The 19671-nt window shown below is 41.3% G+C and overlaps 1 protein-coding gene across 1 annotated transcript in view; it reads left to right on the forward strand.

Annotated features, from left to right (window-relative positions):
* Positions 1-19671, forward strand: part of STK32B (serine/threonine kinase 32B) — a 353804-nt gene that overhangs the window by 227599 nt on the left and 106534 nt on the right. The window contains exon 6 of the mRNA XM_033949387.1: positions 2767-2856. Coding sequence (XP_033805278.1) covers positions 2767-2856 — 90 coding nt within the window. The remainder of the gene's footprint in view (positions 1-2766; positions 2857-19671) is intronic.

The raw sequence follows: 19671 nt of genomic DNA on the forward strand, positions 1-19671 counted from the left end.
GTCTAGTAGGTTCAGGGTGGGCACAATCCCCAGTCGCTCCTTCACCTCACTGAGCCAAGTTCAAAATGGAACTAGTGGTAGTCTCATGGAACTAAGGTTGCTTGACTCTAGGGTAAAAGGCCAAGTGTCCTTTGCCTTTTGAATAACCCAAAATTTAAGCTTATCTAGGCAACAGTAAAAAAGAAAATTTTAGACATCACAGTTGCATTTCTTGACACAAGATTTTGCAAAGATGAAAAAGAAATTTCAGACTTAACCCCTCCCCCCCTTTACAAAACTGTAGTGCGGATTTTAGCACCGGCCATAGTGGTAATGGCTCCGATGCTCATAGAAGACTATGAGCATCGGAGCTATTACCGCCACAGCTAGCACTAAAAACGCTAGTGCAATTTTGTAAAAAAAAAAAAAAAAAAGATCGGGGTGGGGATAGAGCAATAAACTGCTATATTGTGGTCAAGCATTGTAATAAATTACTGAAGGTTGCCATCCATGGCCCTCCTCTTTCTGAGAAGAGAGAGCACAAATATTTTGTAGATGATTATTTCTGAGCCCAGCTGGCTATTCCAGATGGCACCTGGTTAAAGTTTCATGACTTGCATATATTCAAAGCTGTTTCCATATTTGCACCTTAAGTCGCCCATTCTTTCTCAGTATAAAGAACAAGATGTACAAATTGCTTTGTAATGACAATAGTTCTACTTCATCCTATAAATGAATTCAGGCATGTAATGAAATGTCAAATAATTGTACAAATACACACATACATTCACTCACAGCCTCTGAGCCTCTGCATATATTTTACGACAATATGTCTACAATTCTTAGGTCCTTGGGAAGGACTTGAATTCATGGACAAAACCAATAAAACCACTGTAATGGTTTTCAAGCACTGATGTTTTATTACTATATATTTATGTATCTGCATTATATATACATTTCTCTCTTTATATATATATATATATATATATATATATATATATATTCCCCGATTCTATAAAGGGCACTTAGTCATGCTTAAAGTTAGGTGTGCTTTATAGAGAATGACATGGGGAAAAAAATTTATCACCGTTCCCACCCTGTCCCCGCGAGCTCGGTCCCCGTCCTTGCCCCGTCCCCACGAGCTCAGTCCCCATCCCCACCTTGCAAACTGTCAAATCCCATCCGCAAAAGCCTCGAATAGTTAATATTTTATACTGAACTTATTATATTATCCGCAAAATCCTCGAATAGTTAAGATTTTATACTGAACTTATTATATTAAAGTATAAAAAGAGACAATATTCTGTACAATTGTCATTTTATAAACAGAAATAATACAGAGCAAGGATCAACAAAACCCCTGTCTCCCCTCCCTTTCACAAATATCCCCTCCACTATTGTGAAAATTGAACAAACCAAATTATTACAGAATGCTACATAGAAAAATCAAGCTAACAGAATACTTCAGTCACACATGGCAGGAATAGTGTTAGGGGGCGAACAACTAGGGCAAATGCCCCCTGGTCAGAGAGAGAGCCCTAAGCCAGCTGGAGGCTAAAGAAGCACAGCCTAGGCTTTGCAGTCCCCAGTTATGTCTAATACCAGTTCTAGCAGGATACGTATGGTAATTTTATTCTTCAAATCACATTGGTCTCAGGATTTGGTTTTGGGTTCCTTCTGTCTTCATCGTGGCATGGCTGGCTCCTGAAGATAAAATAGGCGCAAGACGAGCTGGGGAGGAGATGCCGAGTCTGACATGGGCGCAATTTTTTTTACCACAGAAGCAAAACTTTTCACCACTCCCACGGGGCGGTGAAAAGTCTTGTCCCCATTCCCGCGGGACAGTGAAAGGTCTTGTCCCCATTCCTGCAGTAAACCTGTTGCAAATGTCTCCATTCCTGCTGATTTACTGCAGTGACCATGGTTTACCACGGTAAACGGTCCCCTTGTCATTCTCTAGTGCTTTAGGCGTCCAATCTAAGTAGTTAATGAGCCAACCCTTCAGCAATATAGTTTATAGGAACTCTATGAGTGTTGGGAGCAGTGCGGAGCAATCAGCGCGGCAGAGAGCCGCTCCCTGCACTAATAACCGCTAAGGGGAAGATGTTGAGAAATATAACAGGTTAAAAAAATATATTTGTTTAACTTGGTTTGTTTTTAACCAAACCGTTCAAACCACCCTTGTTTATACTATTCGGTCAAATATGAATAATGAAAAATAGTATTTGGTTGAATATGAATACCGAATACAAATTATAGGCATTGAGTTTTAACATAGCAAATAATAACAGAAATAATGGGAATCAGAGATCAAATGCTTTTGCTTTTACTTAGATTTATTTTCAAGTTTTCTTTCAATACTTTCTTTTGCTAATTGTCCCTTGTAATTTTCCCGAATTAAATCAACTTTATCTGATTGAGTCAAATTAAAAGAAAATTATTGTTTTTTTCTTCAGATAATTTCCATTACAAAAACGGGAACTGAAATAGGTGGGCGAGTGTGGGACAGGAAGAGAGGAATGCTAAAACAGGAATCTGTTCTTCTAAACTTTAGAATCTAAAGGAACCCAAATATGAGTCCGTTTAACTAAAGGGAGCCTTCAAGAACTTTTGCATTGGCAAGTCATGTCTGTATATGAGTTTTGTAACTGATGCTTTTATATATACTGGTAGTATGTTTATTACAAACCACTTGGCATAACAGACAATTTATAAATGAAATAGGTTGGAGTTACTTGAGATTCAGAAAGCAATTTATTAACTTACAATTCTGCATTTGTATTTCAGGACATGTTCACATAACCGATTTTAACATAGCCACTATTGTGAAAGGATCAGAGAAAGCTTCCTCCATGGCTGGAACTAAGCCCTATATGGGTAAGATTTCTACAAGATTTGCAATGGAAATTTTGCAATGAAACATAACTTTAACCCATTGTAGATTGTATTACAGTTCAATGCTGCAGACATCACAATAGATAGAACTGGCATGTACAGTAAATACACACAATAAGGCTGATAGTAAAAAAAACATTTGTTTGGTCAATAGCAGTGTTGACTGCATAAAAGTTTTTTGTTTTTTTTAAAGCCCATAAGAAAAGACGAATGCAGATAGCAAAGTATTTAATTTGATCTGGGGCCCGTTGACATCCTTTGTTAATTCAACATAGTTTCTTGGTTTTCAAATATTTTCTTTATTTTTATACATGTCCAGGACGGGGTGGGTGGTTGGGGGGATATATTTTTTGGTTCATTTCTTGATCAAATTGTTGGATGGGAGGGAATATTTATTATCTTCTTTGTTATTGATGGAATTTAAGTGCTTATTTTGTAATCAATGTATGTATAATTTAAGGCACTTTGTATTAGTTTTGAAAATTAATAAAGATCTAAAAAAAAAAAATAATAAAGCCCATAAGAGTTCTAACAATTTTTATTTTTTTGCAGAATAGTTTAATTTATCTGTTTGGAAAAGGCCACGATCTGGGTACAGGAACAGTTATAAAGTGTTACCTTTCCCCCATTCTATAATAGTATTATTTTTATTTTTTATTTATTTCAGGTATGTATATACCACTTATCAAAGTTATAAAAGGGCCATAGAACATTAAGCATGTTTTCTCACTAACCCCCTCCCTCCCTTTTTACAAAACCATAATGTGGATTTTAGTGCTGACTGCAGCGGTAACAGCTCCGACGCTCATAGGAATTCTACGAGTGTCAGAGCTGTTACTGCCACGGCCAGCGCTAAAAACTGTGCTGTAGTTTTGTAAAAGGGGGGATACGGCGGGGCTTATCAATAGGACTACCATTAAGAGATGCTATTTTACCACCTTGTGCTATTTTAGCCCAGGTCCCATTTTATGCAATGAGACCGAATTAATAAAAACCTAGGGCTCCTTTTACTAAGGTGCGTTAGGGCCTCAACACGCGGAATAGCGCACGCTAAATTGCCGCACGTGCTAGACCTTAATGCCAGCATTGATCTGGCATTATTCTAGAAGCGTACCGCATGGTTTAGCATGCGATAATTTCGTGCGTGCGCTAAAAATGCTAGTGCACCTTAGTAAAAGAAACCCCTAGGTTTATAGCAAATAACCTATCTTAAACTAAACTAAACCTTAGGCTTATATACTACATCTTCTCTATAAAAATAGAGCTCGGCACGATTTACAGAAAATTAAAAAGAATACAATAGGGATAGGGATAATATAGAGGGAGGCAAAGATCACAATTTTGAAAAAAAGCCAAGTTTTCAGATGTTTCTGGAACAATTGGAGAGCCCAGATCACGCACCTGGACAGGAAAATTATTCCAGAGCTCAGTAATTTTGAAAGGAAGAGACTTCCTTAATTTTCCAGTATAGATGACGTCTTGCTGATACCAGTATAGATGAGTCGCCCCCCCCAAAAAAAAAATATAATAATTTGAAAATTGGTTTTCTGTGGAACTGGTACACTAGGAAGCTTATTAACAGAGACCTCACATCCGGCGCTCAAGCCTCTGCCAAATCATCATAAGTGAGCATACGCAAATGAGGTATTTATGTGCAAAATTTACAATATTCTCTGCTCCACCCATGCTTCTTCCTTGTGAATGTGCCTTTGTACTTCCAAACTAAGCAGTTTGCATGCTTAATTAATTTATAAGTCTAATGGATGTTTTGTTCCGATTGGTGGATTATTCTTGTCTTATTTATGTTTGTATATTGTGGTTTTAAGATCATGCATTTTTTTGTACTTTGCCTTAAAGGAGAAATAAAGGCAATAAACCATGAACTATAGAACAGCCCTCAGCACTTATATGTGTACATTCACATGCATAAGTACTAGTATTCTATACATTTAAGCACTCTGTTATTAACACATTTATCAGCCTTCACTTGCTCCTTGAAAACCCTGGTTCAAAAGAGTAGTTAGCTCACACTTGTACACAGGACTAAGGTACCTTTTTTAAAATTAAAGTATACTGAAATCTGGGCTTAATAAGATTTTGCACACAGGATTTTATACGCACTAAGCCCAGATGTAATGCAACACCTTTTGGGGGTGTTCTCTCTATTTTTTTTAAATTGCAGGTCAAGTTCTTGTTCTGGAAAGTCTGTTTCTTCTTTCCCCAAAGCATTCTTCTGTTCTCATTTAGATCATCATCTCTAAAATCTTTAACACAAGCAAAGATATGCACATATCACAGTATCTAATGCATTTGTATTATAATGGATAAATATACAGCACACTGACAGTCTTAACATTCACATCATAGGCATTTAATTTGTTATGTGGTGTTAGCTTTTATTTGGGGGGAGGGTTGTATTTTATATTTATATTTTATATCTTATGTTTATGTTTATATTCTATATTTATAGTTAGATTTTAGTTTGGTTTATATCTGGTTTGAGAGTGGCTGTGTGGCTAAGCATAGGGTGAATGTGATATGAGATTAGATTAGGACAACGGTTCTCAACCTGTGGGTCATGACCCCTTTGGGGGTCGAACAACCCTTTCACAGAGGTCGCCTAAGACCATCGGAAAACACATATTTCCGATGGTCATAGGCAGTGTTCTTCAACCGCCAGTCCGTGGACAGGTGCCAGTCCGCAGGGCCAGGGTGTCCATCGGGCCCAAGACAGCATTCTTCAGCCGTCGATCCATGGCGCGATCAACGCGGCGACTTCGGGCCGGCTCTCTGAGTGCTGCAATGCACAAAGTCGTGGGAAAACGCTCCTACGCGCGGCCTGCGCCTGAACCAGAAGCCTTCTCTCTGACATCTCAACATCAGAGGGAAGGCTTCCAGATGAGGCGCGGAACGCGCGTGAGGAGCCGCTGCCCACAGTTATGTACAATGCAGCACTTAGGGAGTCGGCCCGAAGACACTGCGTTGATCACACAGTGGACCGGCCCAAAGATAACACTGGGGGGGGGGGGGCTGGGGGGCAGGCCAGAAGGCAAGGCACATGGAGGGAGAGAGACAATGGTAGGGGAAATGCTTTTTTTTTTTTTTTAGTGATTGATTTGTCTGATCAGGAAGAAATGCATTTCTTTCTTTTCTTCTGGGGTTATACTGCTTGCAGAGTCTTGCATCTTAGGGTTTGTTTGTAATATTGGTACTTTTAGATTTTTGGTCCTGCATTTGCATGGGGTTATATGTTTTCTGGTAGGAATGAATGTTAAAAATCATACAGTGTGCTTTGTGTATTTTAATTTTGAGGTTAACCATTATGTGTTGTTAATACAATTATATTGTGTGTATATGAAAAATGAATGGAAAAAATAGTGTTACAATTGGTACTATTATGGGGGCGGGGTCTGGGGCGGAGATTGAGTGGAGATGGGCATGACTTAGCCCAGTGTTCTTCAACTGCCGGTCCGCAGACCGGTGTCAGTCCACAAAATAATTATTTTATTTTCGCCAGTCCATAGGTGTCAAAAGGTTGAAGAACACTGGTCTTAGGAACCGTGACACCGTTCCTCTATCCATCTCCAGGCGGGTCCGCCCACATGCAGATACGCCCACATACATTTATTTGTAATTAGAAATAAATATTTCACAATATATAATTACATATTGTTTTTGTGATTAATGACTATGCTTTAATTATGTTCAATTTATAACAATGAAAATACATCCTGCATATCAGATATTTACATTATGATTCTTAACAGTAGCAAAATTACAGTTATGAAGTAGCAACGAAAATAATTTTATGGTTGGGGGTCACCACAACATGAAGAACTGTATTAAAGGGTCATGGCATTAGGAAGGTTGAGAACCAATGGTTTAGGAGGATGCATTGTAACACTACAGGCTCCTTTTGCAAAGGTGCGCTAGCATTTTTAACGCACGCACCGGATTAGCGCACGCTATAGCACGCGCTAGCTGAAAATCTACCACCTGCTCAAAAGGAGGCAGTAGCGGCTAGCACATGCGGCAATTTAGCGCACGCTATTCCGCGCGTTAAGGCCCTAGCGCGCCTTTGTAAAAGGAGCCCTATGTCAACAGCCCATGTAATTAGCCCTGTTTTGTTACACCATCACAGAAGCCCATGCTTTGTGACACTATTGGAACGTTAATGTAAACCACTCAGATTTGACTGTTCCAGTCATTAGTAGCGGTATATAAGCTTGAATAAACAATTTAGGGCCAGGTTCTATAAATGGCACCTAAGTGCGCCTACATTGTAGGCATCGCTCTGTGCGGTTGTCAGTCAACTTCTAGGTGCCGCTTATAGAATCACGCTCAGCAGTGCCTAAGCAGACTTTGGTGTCATTAGGCGCTATAGAGGTGGGTACCAGTACATTAGGCCAGGTTTTACTAGGCCTAATTTAATGGCACCTAACTCGGATGCCTAGCGATGCCTAAGTTAACCGTGCCTATTCTCCAGCCCTAACCATGCTTACTTTTCAGGTAGGCGTCGGAGGGTGCCTCAACTTAGGGGTCACTAGGCACCATTCTCAGTTCTGCAAAGAACTCTTAATTGGTTAATTTAAAAAATATATCAATTAACTTCAATGGTGTGGTCAATTACTATGCCATTTAAGCTAATTGAAACAATTTGGGGTGGGCATGGGTTTTTGTTAGGCGTCCCTAGGCATTAGGGAACTTAGTGGCAGCTAATTAGGGTGTTGTTTTTTAAAAAAAAATATGGCCCTTATTGCCTTGTAGATGGACTTTGAGATTCACTGTATAATAAGAGTTTGAATTGATTGTACCTGCTTTGTCTTTTTTGGATGTATGTCTTAAAAGACCATATTCATCTCTTAGTAGCTAGAAGCTGAATCATTACAGAAATTATGCTTGCTTGAATTAAAGGCACTGGTTAGCCCAGTTAATATGTATGTCAGTAGCTAAAGGAAAGCAATACATGTAAGTTTGATCACATTGCTCCCAGTGGGAGAGAGGCTTCTGGGGTGGTGGCACACCTCCCCAGCCCTCTTCTCCATGCTTCCTACATCATATGCTCCTTCCCTGCCCCTTCTTGCCACCCGTGCACCATTTCTCTTCCCCCACACCTCTGTAATGTTCTTGGCATGATCAGCAACCCCCAACCTGCTGTCACGCCAGTGTTAGCTCTTCCTCTGCCGTCATTTTCCTAGACGCAGTTCCAGGAAGTAAAATCAAAGGAAGAGCCGGCGCTGGCGCGACAGCAGGTTGGGGGTTGCTGATCACACCAAGAACATTACAGAGGTGTGGGGGAAGAGAAATGGTGCACGGGTGGCAAGAAGGGGCAGGGAATGAGCATGTGATGTAAGAAGCATGGAGAAGAGGGCTGGGGAGGTGTGCCACCACCTCAGGAACGTTACAGAGTTAAGGGAGAGGGACGCAGTGCGCACACGTGGCAGTAGGGGTGGGGATTGAGCAGGGGAAGGAGAGGAGGATGGTACCTATGCCCTCACGAAATAGGTGCCTGGGGGCAGACTGACCCCCCCTCGCGCCCCCCTTTACTACGCCATTCACCACTCCCATCCTATATAAGTTGCATTTGATTGCCAGTGGAATGGACAGACATCATGGAATGCCTTATTTGATTATTGTAACCATATGTTTGCTGTGGCTGGACAGATATCATGGAATACCTTATTTGATTATGTAAGGACTATTACTTGAATCTCAACTTTTAAAACATGCATAAAGTATATCTATTTCAAAAAGCTTCACCATATATGTCACACGTTTAAATATAAACAAAATAAATAAAATACTGTTCATATACTGTACTGGTTTCCATAGTAATTGAGTATTTCAATGTAATAAAGTGCAAAATGACTTTGCAAATATGTACTTATGGACCTATGCACTATGGGGCTCATAATCAAAATAACAAAATGTCTAAAAAGTGACCTAAATCGGAACTTGTACGATCAAAAACCGATTAAGTACCGATAATCAAAGCTGGTTTTAGACATATCTAAAACCAGCTTAGGCCTTTGCCCTGCCTCTAAACGCATAGAGCGAAAAGAGGAGTTTTTAGTGGAGGGGAAAGGCGGGAGGTTGGCTGACTTTGATATAGTCGTACAGCAGGTATAACCAAAAGTTTCAACAGGTTGCCTAGTCAGCACTTATACGTTTTGACTTAGACCAAGTCAAAACAGGTATAAGTGCCGTAAAAGGGGCCGCTGAGCTGATCGTGGATGCCGCGATTAGCTCAGCAGCCCTGGCAACCTGCCCACCCCCCACCACAATGATCGCGGCAGGAGATATGCCTCATTTCCCCTGCCGCGATCCTGCCCCCAAAGTGCCGCAGTTCGGGGTGGTGGGGGATCGCTATTGCAGAGGAGAGATAGCCAATCTCTCCTGCCAAAATGCGACCCCCTCCACCTCCACTAAAATACGGGCAGGAGGGAGCCTAACCCCTCCTGCCCATGACAAACCAACCCCCCCATGACTCCCTATCAACCCCCCTGAACCCCGTGACACCCCCACACCTGGTGAGCGGCAACACCTCACCCCCCGACACCCATCCCTTACCTAAAAATCCTTTGGCCGGATGGACGGGTCCCAAGCCCGTCCGCCCAGCAGGCCTGCCATCCGCCGAATGGCAGGCCTTAGGGCCTGATTAGGCCAGGCGCCTAAGGCCCCTCCCACAGTAGGGGCTTAAGGCAACTGGGATAATTCCGGTTGCCTTAGGCCATACCAATTTTACCACTGCCTCAAAGAATAAAACAATCCAGGAATAAATGGATTACAGTAGGATCAGGTAGACTGTGACATGTGATACAGAAGCATCCACCCTCACAATTGTTGCACCTACAGAATTATTTTGCTCCATTAGAGCAGTGTTTTTCAACCTTTTTTGGGCAAAGGCACACTTGTTTCATGAAAAAAATCACGAGGCACACCACCATTAGAAAATGTTAAAAAATTTAACTCTCTGCCTATATTGACTATATATAAAGTAATTCTCTTGAATAGGAATCAAATAAACACAAAGAAAGTATTTTATAATTACTTTATTATGAAATAAAAATTATAAAATACTTTATTCAGTGCGAAACCTGGGCCTGTTTGGCTGAACACAAAGCTGATATTCTGGCTGGAATCGAAGAAAGACACACACGTAGCTCTTCGTCAACAGCTCTCAGTCTCTCTCTGTATTTGGTTTTTATAGCATACAAAAATAGACAAATATACCCTCCATCCTTTTTATTAAACCACAATAGCAGTTTTTAGCGCAGGGAGCTGCGCTGAATGCCCAGCGCTGCTCTTGACGCTCATAGGCTCCCTGCGCTAAAAACCACTATTGCGGTTTAGTAAAAGGTGACCATATTGTAAAATATAGACAGCAGATATAAATTCAGAACTGTGCATAGTAAGTGAAGGGAAGTTTTCATCTCTGGGAATTTACCCAGTTAACTATTAAGTTATTTGGGCAAATTCCTTTGAAAACTGTGGTAATACTGCCTCCACTTTGCTAAATTTAAAATAAAATCATTTTTCCTACCTTGTCTGGTGATTTCTGGTTGCACTTTCTTCTTCTGACTGTGCATCCAATCTTTCTTCCCTTCTATCAGCCTGTATGCTTTCTCTCCTCCACACCTCATTCCCTCCCCCAACTTTTTCTTCCTCTCTCCCTGACCTTTCTTTCTTTTTTTCTGTTTCTCTTCTTTCCTTCTGTTTCCCTGCCTGCCCCCTTTCTTTCTTTCTCCCTGCCGTTCCCCAAGCCACTGCCGCTGCCATCGGGGAACAGGACCCACCAATGGATAACAGGCCCCAAAGCCGACGCCGACGCATGCTCTCCCTGACGTCAATTCTACAATCGGAGAGGAAGTTCCGCCCAGCCAGGCAGCGATTGGCTGGCCCGAACCAGGCAGCGATTGGCTGGCCCGAACTTCCTCTCCGACTGTAGAATTGACGTCGGGGAGAAGAAGACTTATCGGCTCCATAGATTAGATCGCCAAGACAAAGTGAGTCCTGGGTGATCGACTCACTTTGCCTTGGCGAGCTACTGGCGCCCCTGCCTCGGGCCCCCTGTCAGCTCCGGGCCCGGCGGCCCTGCGGCACACCAGGCAACATCTCGCGGCACACTAGTGTGCCGCGGAACAGCGGTTGAAAAACACTGCATTAGAGCATTGCAATTCTCAAAAAAAAAAAAAAAAAAGAATTGAGATAGAACTGGAATCAGTGAAGGTAACTGAAGAAGACAAGCACCCCCAAAGGAAAAAATAAGAAAGCTCAAACCAGAAATTTATTACTGTTAATGGATTCCATTGTCAGTGGTATAAACCTTGGAACACAAGTCAAGAAGCCTATAATAGTGAAGTGTCTCCCAGGATCCTTGGCTACCAGGAGTACCAAACAAATACTGTCTATAATTCGGGAAGAAACTAAGAATTCTAAAGCTGATGATGACATCCACTTGGGAACAAATGACCTAGCCAACAATATCCCACTTGCAGTGCAGAAAGCTTTTTGGGAGCTGGGGGAGAGGTTAAAATCTTTTGTAAAGACTGCAGCTTTTTCAGAAGTACTGCCCACATATGAAAAAGGAGAGGAATGAGTACTAAATACTGAGATATTCAATAACCTGTTCTGAGCTCTTTGGGGACAACAGGATAGAAAAGGAATTAAATAAATAAATAAGTTGCTCAGAGCCTGGTGTCATCAAGAAGGTTTTAGGTACATAGGCAGATGGGGATATACATGGAAAAAGAAGAGACTATATTGTAATGATTGGCTGCATCTTACTTAAAAAAGCAACCAAACAATAGAAAGACGGAACGTCACTTAGCTTTAGCTTATAGTGATACTGTCCTGTCTTCACCTCTCCTGACATGCATGTTTCAAAAAAGAAACCTTTCTTCAGGGTCGAGGGAAACTACAATGAAATAGCAGTGGGCCTTACTTTCTCATATAAAAAGACAAACTAACAACCGATAGTGCCTCTCTTAAATATTCTAGACTAAAAAACAAGTATGCTTACCGTTTGAGGGAGCTAACTCGGAGTTGTAACATGGCCGCGGTTTGCAATAACGGCCATTAAATACAGCTGGCCTGACGCACATCGCCGGATGTTTGACATCATCACCATACCAGTGCGAGGCTCAGCAACAGGACTGGAACTAATGTCAACTGGCTCTCATAGGATAGATAACCACTCAATTTCTTCATTACAAGTTTCAAGTTTATTAACTTTTTAATATACCGACCATCACAAAGTATCTGGCCGGTTTACAATAAGATTTATAAAAATTTTAAATATAAAATGTAGTGAGTGAACATTAAAGACATAGTTTAACTAATTTGAACGTGCGGATAGGAGGGAAAGGGAGGGGGAAAGTTACATATTTTAGAGAAGAAAGGGAGAAGTGGGGATGGGAAAAAACATATTGGATAGGATCGCTTTTTTAAAGCGGTTGGTTGCATGAATTGGAATCGGGAGCCAGGGACTTAAGTTTGTATATCCATTTCTGCTCTTTGAATGCTAATGCTTTCTGGATATTCCCTCCCTCCCACCCTACTGTAACAGAATCGATGACTCTCCATTTGATGTCAGACCACTCATGTACCATCAACTGCCAATACCTCACCAAAGGGGCGGTATCCCGTTCAGTGTGCACCCGAGATTTGTGCTCATTTAAATGAATTTTAATAAAGCGCATCGTACCCCCAATGTAAATTTTATTACAGGGACACTGGATTAAATATATCACCCCAGTGGAGTCACAGTTGGTGGAAACCATGCTGAGCCTCGCACTGGTATGGTGATGACGTCACACATCCGGCGATGTGCTTCAGGCCAGCTGTATTTAATGGCCGTTATTACAAATCGCGGCCATGTTACAACTCCGAGTTAGCTCCCTCAAATGATAAGCATACTTGTTTTTTAGCCTAGAATATTTAAGAGAGGCACTATCGGTTGTTAGTTTGTCTTTTTATATGAGAAAGCAAGGCACACTGTTATTTCATTGTAGTTTCCCTCGACCCTGAAGAAAGGATTCTTTTTTGAAACATGCATGTCGGGAGAGGTGAAGACAGGACAGTATCACTATAAGCTAAAGCTAAGTGATGTTACGTTTGTTATGAAAATATAGAGAAAATTTTAAGAAAAATTAAGTTAAATTGAGTAAAATTGAAAATGAGCACACTATAAAGAATTAATAAAGGCTGGACTGACAAAGAGTAAAACGATCGGTGTTCTATACCCGATGGTGGTCTGAAGGTCCATACATTTCAGAAATACTATCAGAAGAGTGTATTTCAGAACATTTATTGTTAGTCCTTAGAGTAAAACAACTAAGACAAATATAGTACATGATTTGATTGAGTATACAACTGAGGCTCCTATATACTATTGGTACTTAAGATGGGCAGCCTAAGATATACAGCAAGCCCAGGTGCATGGTATAACACAGATAGCTAAGCTTAATCAGAAACCATTGTCAGAGGCATACTGGAAATTACATTTGACTACAGTCTGTAAGGGACAGATTCTCCCTCTATTCTTCTCCAGTCTCTCACACCTCACTCACCATTGTTTCAAATAGTTTACAAAATATAGGGGTACTTAACTTCAATAGATTCTATTTTTAGAACAAGCCTCAAATATATAAATATGGGAGATTAGAACTCCCCCCTCTCTCCCAGGAACATCACCTTCTTCTCTGTCTGGAACATCACCCCTCCCCTCTCTCTCTTTCCTCTGAACTCTGTAGGACAGGTAAACTGTCTTTTCTCTCTCATTAATTGTAATGCTTGATGTATCTTTATAAAATTCTGCTTTTCTGTAATATTAAGCTTATTTCTGCACAATATATATATATTCTTTATGCAAGCACTCTTAGCTGTCTCTGTCAGTAATTTTACAGCCTACTGGATCTTAAATGAGGGTATCAAACCCGGGACCTAGTTTTTAGCGGATTGTAAGGCTGCCTTTGCTTCAACAGTACCCCTCCAAAACCTTACATTTTGGGGGCTAAACCTTACATGTAGCAGTTTTCTATCCCTTCCTCCTATCCCCCTGTTCAGCACCTCCGTACCCACCCAACTGCTCCCCACCCCATCCCACCTTGAGACTGTTATGAGACCTACTCTACCAGAGCTTCTCTCTGCTGCGTCATTAGTGACGTCATCAGTGAGGTGGAAGAGGCAAGGTCCCAGTGAGCCATAAGAAGCCTATTCAGAGCGTTCTCTCATTGTCGTCAGCCTTAACTCACTGCTCAGCCGGCATTGGACCTTCCTTCTGCTTCTGCGAAGGCAGGACCTGGCAGAGAGGAAAGCCCGATGCCGGCAGAGCAGTGAAGTTCCCAGACCATGATGCCGACCCCAGGAGCACCCCCGTATGGTCAGAGTGGAGATATGATTGAAGGCTCGATACTATGTAACACAGATATCATAATTATCATTACATTAGGGCACTGCAACCAGCATTAGAACCCATAAAGCAAGGGTTAAAGAGCATATTACATGGGCTAGTGCCAGAAGCATCACAAGTGCCAAATGCACCCTATGCGACATGCCCCCAACTGATGCAGTACGTTCCTGTTTTGCCTTCTTTGGTCACATCAGTACAAGGGAAGTCAACAGATAGCATCCTTTCTTCCCTGTGCAGCCATATTAGCAGCACATAGCTTGCTATTGCCCTTGCTAGAGCCCAAATAACTATCCCCAGAGAGAGAAAGAAATAGTAATCACTAGCAAAAAGAATATGGAAAGATTGTGACCATTGTACAGATAAATGCCCTATCCATTTAAACCATACAGTCTACGACAGTGGTCTCAAACTCGCAGTCTGCCAGGTACTATTTTGAGGCCCTCGGTATGTTTATCATAATCACAAAAGTAAAATAAAACAGTTTCTTGATCATATGTCTCTTTAGCTATAAATTACAATATTATTATTAAGACTTAGCCAAAAGGAAAGATTTATCAAGCACAAAGAGTTTTACCTCATGCAAAATTGTCATTTCTTTAATAAGACATTAACTATTTTTTCTGAAGCCCTCCAAGTACCCACAGATCCAAAATGTGGCCCTGCAAAGGGTTTGAGTTGGAGACCACTGGTCTACGAGGAGCCGCTGAGAAATTCTCAGCCCAACCAACCAAGATGGGGCAGTCTCCATCGAGGGCTATACATGTAGTCCACTGATTTTCCAAATTTTTTTTCTTTCCATCGGAAAAATATGGAATGAAAAAAGTGGAAAACCGTTGGACTAACCCCCTCTTCTATTAAACTGCGCTAGCAGTTTTTAGCATAGAGAATGGCCCGCGCTGCTCCCGACGCTCATAGAGTTCCTATGAGCGTCAGAAGCAACGCGAGCAATCCAGCATGGCTCTCTGCGCTAAAAACGGCTAGTGTAGTTTAATGGAAGAGGGGGTTAGTGTATAGCCCTTGTTGGAGACTGCTCCAATTTTGTTGGTTGGGCTGAGAACTTTTCAGTGGCCCCTCATAGATTGTGCTGTCTTACAGACCAGACCAGCAGTATCCAATAGTGCTAGGGAGGAACATGGATAGTCCACCTAACTTCTAAAGAGAAACAGTGATGTTCATCCACTATCCTTATAGCTGTGCTGTTTAATTTAAACCAATAGCTTTATGGTTAGCAGCTTTGTATTGCCACTATCTGCAAGGCTGGTGCCAGACAGCAAATCTCTACATCTATTTAGCACCACTACTTCTGCAAATAGCAGTGCTAATCATAGGTGCCTTGCAAAACAGCACATATAATATATTAAAAACCCATAGCCAGCATTTTTAAAAGCACTGACTGTGGCACTTGAATACTGACGCAAAACATAAACATGATATAGATACAGTACATAAACATTTCCTTAAACACCTAATAAAGCAACATATTTACTCAGTTTGTCTCCTATTAACCTCAGACTTTTAACTATTTCTGTTTCATGCTAGCAATACACTCCAATATTATTACTATTGGGATCGGGATCAGATTACCGTATTTTTTAATTTCTTTTTTAAATGTGCAGTGAATTCTAACAAGAAATTATATGCATTATTTGATCTATACCAGTTGAAGATCTCAGATTTCCCGCAAGCTTAACAGACTGCCTGAGAAATTAATATATTAAAAATTCATAGTACTAATAACTCACTGTGGTCTTTTTTTTATGAGATGTTTTTCCTTATTAAGTATTTTGCTGATTCCCCCATTATTCGGGACTTAAGTAGTAGGAGAATAATTTCAAATTGAATAGGTTCTTATTACACTGCCAATCGGAGTACCATCTTAGTCACTTATAGAAACATAGAAACATAGAAATAGACGGCAGATAAGGGTCCACGGCCCATCTAGTCTGCCCACCTTAATGTCCCTCCCCTACCTTTGCCCTGTGAATAGATCCCATGTGCCAATCCCATTTGGCCTTATAAACTAATCCCTTCTTTTACTAAGCTGCGATAGAGGTTTCTACCGCAGCCCAGAGTGCTATGTGCTCCGATGCTGCTCTGATGCTTGCTTCAGACCATGGTAGAAACTTCTACCGCAGCTTAGTAAAAAGGGGGGGGGGAGGGGGTAAAATCTGAGAATACGAAAACAAAATTAAGTACAATAGTAATGACGTGCATATAAAGGGCTCCTTTTATCAAGCTGCAATAGAGGTTTTTAGCATGAGCCGGCACAGCAAATGCTCCGACACTCATAGAATTCCTATGAGCATCAAAGCACTTACCTCACCAGCCCACACTATAAACCTCTAGTGCAGCTTAATAAAAGGGAGGGGATTAGCAAATGAAAGGATCCTTATACTAAGCCACAGTAGAGGATTCAACCGTGGCCCAGAGCGCTAAATGTCCCAATGCTGCTCCAATGCTCATAGGAATTCTATGAGCATCAGAGCAGTATCAGCGCATTTTGCACTCCAGGCCAAGGTTTAAAAAAAACACCTCTACCGCAGCTTAGTAAAACCCAGTGTAATAGTATGTAAATGAATAAAAGCAAAATGTAATAAGAAGGAACACTCCAGAGAACTCTGAGGGTCCAAGCTTTTGTGCTGCTCTTGGGTCTAACAGCAAGTTGATTAATTCTTCTGTACCTGTTTTTTGGTTCGTTATTCTTCAGCAAGTAAGTCTACAATCAGAACTTCTGGATAAATATACAAGTATGCTTTTAATTCCATTTTAGACTTTTTTAATATGGTGGTTTTAATCTTAAATATGATGGGAGATTATTTTAATAGCACAACAAATGATGTGCACGGTAACTGTGAGGACTAGAGTACCCTTGTCAGCGAATAAGGAATATGCAGATGAAAGAGAAACATTGCACACTTGTGTAACATATTATCCCAGGACAAGCAGGCAGCTGGGTGATGTCATCCACGGAGCCCGGTACAGACAGTACTAAAGTATACTGTCATTTTAAGCTTTTAGTGAAGCTTCGAGACTGCTCACACCATGCATGACCGAGTGGCTTCCTGCCAGATGCTGGCTCGCAAAGTCATTAGTTTTTCATTTTCCGCAGAGTGACGAAGATGTATCTGGACTTCGTCCAGTAAAGTTTGCCTTCCCGCTTTGATTTTCTTTTATTCTTCCCTCTATTTTCTTTTCAAGTTAGTGACTATTCAATACTTCTTTGTATCCAATTTTATTTTTCCTCATTTTAAACTTTGGGCCTATTGACACCTTTTCAGCCTTCAGCCTTACCGAGGGTATCAACAGTTTTCAGGCAGAACTTTTACTCGACCTTTGGTTCCCATCTTGCCTTCAAGACTTCTTCTTGGCTGTGGTTGTTTTTTGATGATTGTTATCTTTTTCGGTCTGAAAATACTCCCGGTATGCCAGGACTACTAAAACCAAATAACATTAATAAATAAAATTTATATATTAGGCCTGGGAATCAGGTACCCTCTTCCAGCTGTTTTCAGGCTCGTTATTTTTCCTTCAGTACCAATCCTATTTTAGGTTGGTACCAATGAACATCGACATCAGTCTCAAGTATCATCTTCATGCTCAACTTGAGAGACCTCGGCAAGCATCGCAGGCATTCATAGCATCAAATCACTTGATGCATGCCTTACATCTACACCATCATTCTTCGAAGCAGGATGTCACTTCTGAAGCATGCCTCTTTCTTGAGGTTACCAATACTTCAACGTCCTGCTGCACCTTTTTTACCAGGTTACCAGCTTCATAGCACACGGTATCGGTGCATCCACTTCAACATTTACAACAGGAGCTGCATTTGGGAATGCTGGCCACAAAGCTGCAATACTAATTGGCATTGATGCCCTTCCCATCTACATTGGTACTGGCCCAGCTTAAATATAGCTTCTCTGTCATAAGTCGAGATCCATCGATACTCGGTACCAATGATTATTTCTCGGTGCCCACTGATGCTCGGTAACACTGATTATTTCTCGGTACCATCATTTCTCTCAACATCGATGTAGCAGTACTAAATAACGGAGGACTCTATCAGTACCGCTTCTTCCATAAGATGCTCTTCAGTACCATTCCTATTTGATGCCTCATAGTCCTTCCAGACAGTACCATAGGCATCCTAATGTCAATCTTCACTGCTTCCTGTCTATAAATATATGGCTTGTCATGGCAAGTACTTCATCCACGTATCTACTGTATGGCTTCAGCTTATGCCGGGTATCTTTTAACATCGAGTAAGACGATACATGCCATCCGTCAATTGAATTTGTTGTAACCTAGCCATCTGTATCACTAGCCTCAAGTGGAAATTTCAGTGCCTTGGATCAGAGCATCAGAACCACTTATCCCACTGTGCTTTATATGGGATTTTTCTCCGTTGCGCACACTTGCATTTGGCTCCAGTTTCACCAAAGTTCTACTTCATCAATGGGAGTACTATAAGAGGAGCATATAGTAGATGACGGCAGATAAAGACCCGAATGGTCCATCCAGTCTGCCCAACCTGATTCAATTTAAATTTTTAAATTTTTTCTTCTTAGCTATTTCTGGGCAAGCATCCAAAGCTTTACCCAGTACTGTGTTTGGGTTCCAACTGCCGAAATCTCTGTTAAGACTTACTCCAGCCCATCTACACTCTCCCAGCCATTGAAGCCCTCCCCAGCCCATCCTCCACCCAATGGCCATATACAGAAACAGACCGTGCAAGTCTGCCCAGTACTGGCCTTATATTTTCAGTTACTGTGCCTGTACACTGGAACTCACTACCACTCTACTTAAGAGAGGAAGAAAATATTGATAAATTTAAAGCAAACTTAAAAACTTTTTTTATTTAAGGACGCCTACAACATGTGATATCCTTTCCATCCTAAACCACCTACTTCCCTTAAAATTAACTAAGGAAGAGCATAACTTCCTTCCCCCATTGTGTCTCGGTGGGAGAGACGCTAGCCACCAGTGACCATAACATGGTATGGTTTAACCTTAAGAAAGGCTCCCCAGATCACAAACAAAAACAAGGGTACTCAATTTCCGGGGCACTGACTTCGCACGCATGGGAGATTTCGTCTATCAGATGCTGCAGATTCAAGAAGTAACTACTAATGTGGAGGCTATGTGGTCAACCTTGAAATCGATCCTTCATGAAGCAACTATCCGCTACATAAAATCGGTAACAAAGAAAAAAGAAACCCCAATGGTTCACAGATGAGGTATCGTGCCTCGTCAAGGAGAAGAAAAGAGCATTTCTCTCATACAAACGCACGGGGGAAAAAGAAGCAAACATTGAATACAGGAAAAAGTCTGCAGTGGTCAAAACAGCAGTCAGGGAGGCCAAAATTCGTATGGAAGAAACTCTA

The sequence above is a fragment of the Geotrypetes seraphini genome, chromosome 1, assembly GCF_902459505.1.
Source record: "Geotrypetes seraphini chromosome 1, aGeoSer1.1, whole genome shotgun sequence".
NCBI classification, from domain to species: domain Eukaryota; kingdom Metazoa; phylum Chordata; class Amphibia; order Gymnophiona; family Dermophiidae; genus Geotrypetes; species Geotrypetes seraphini.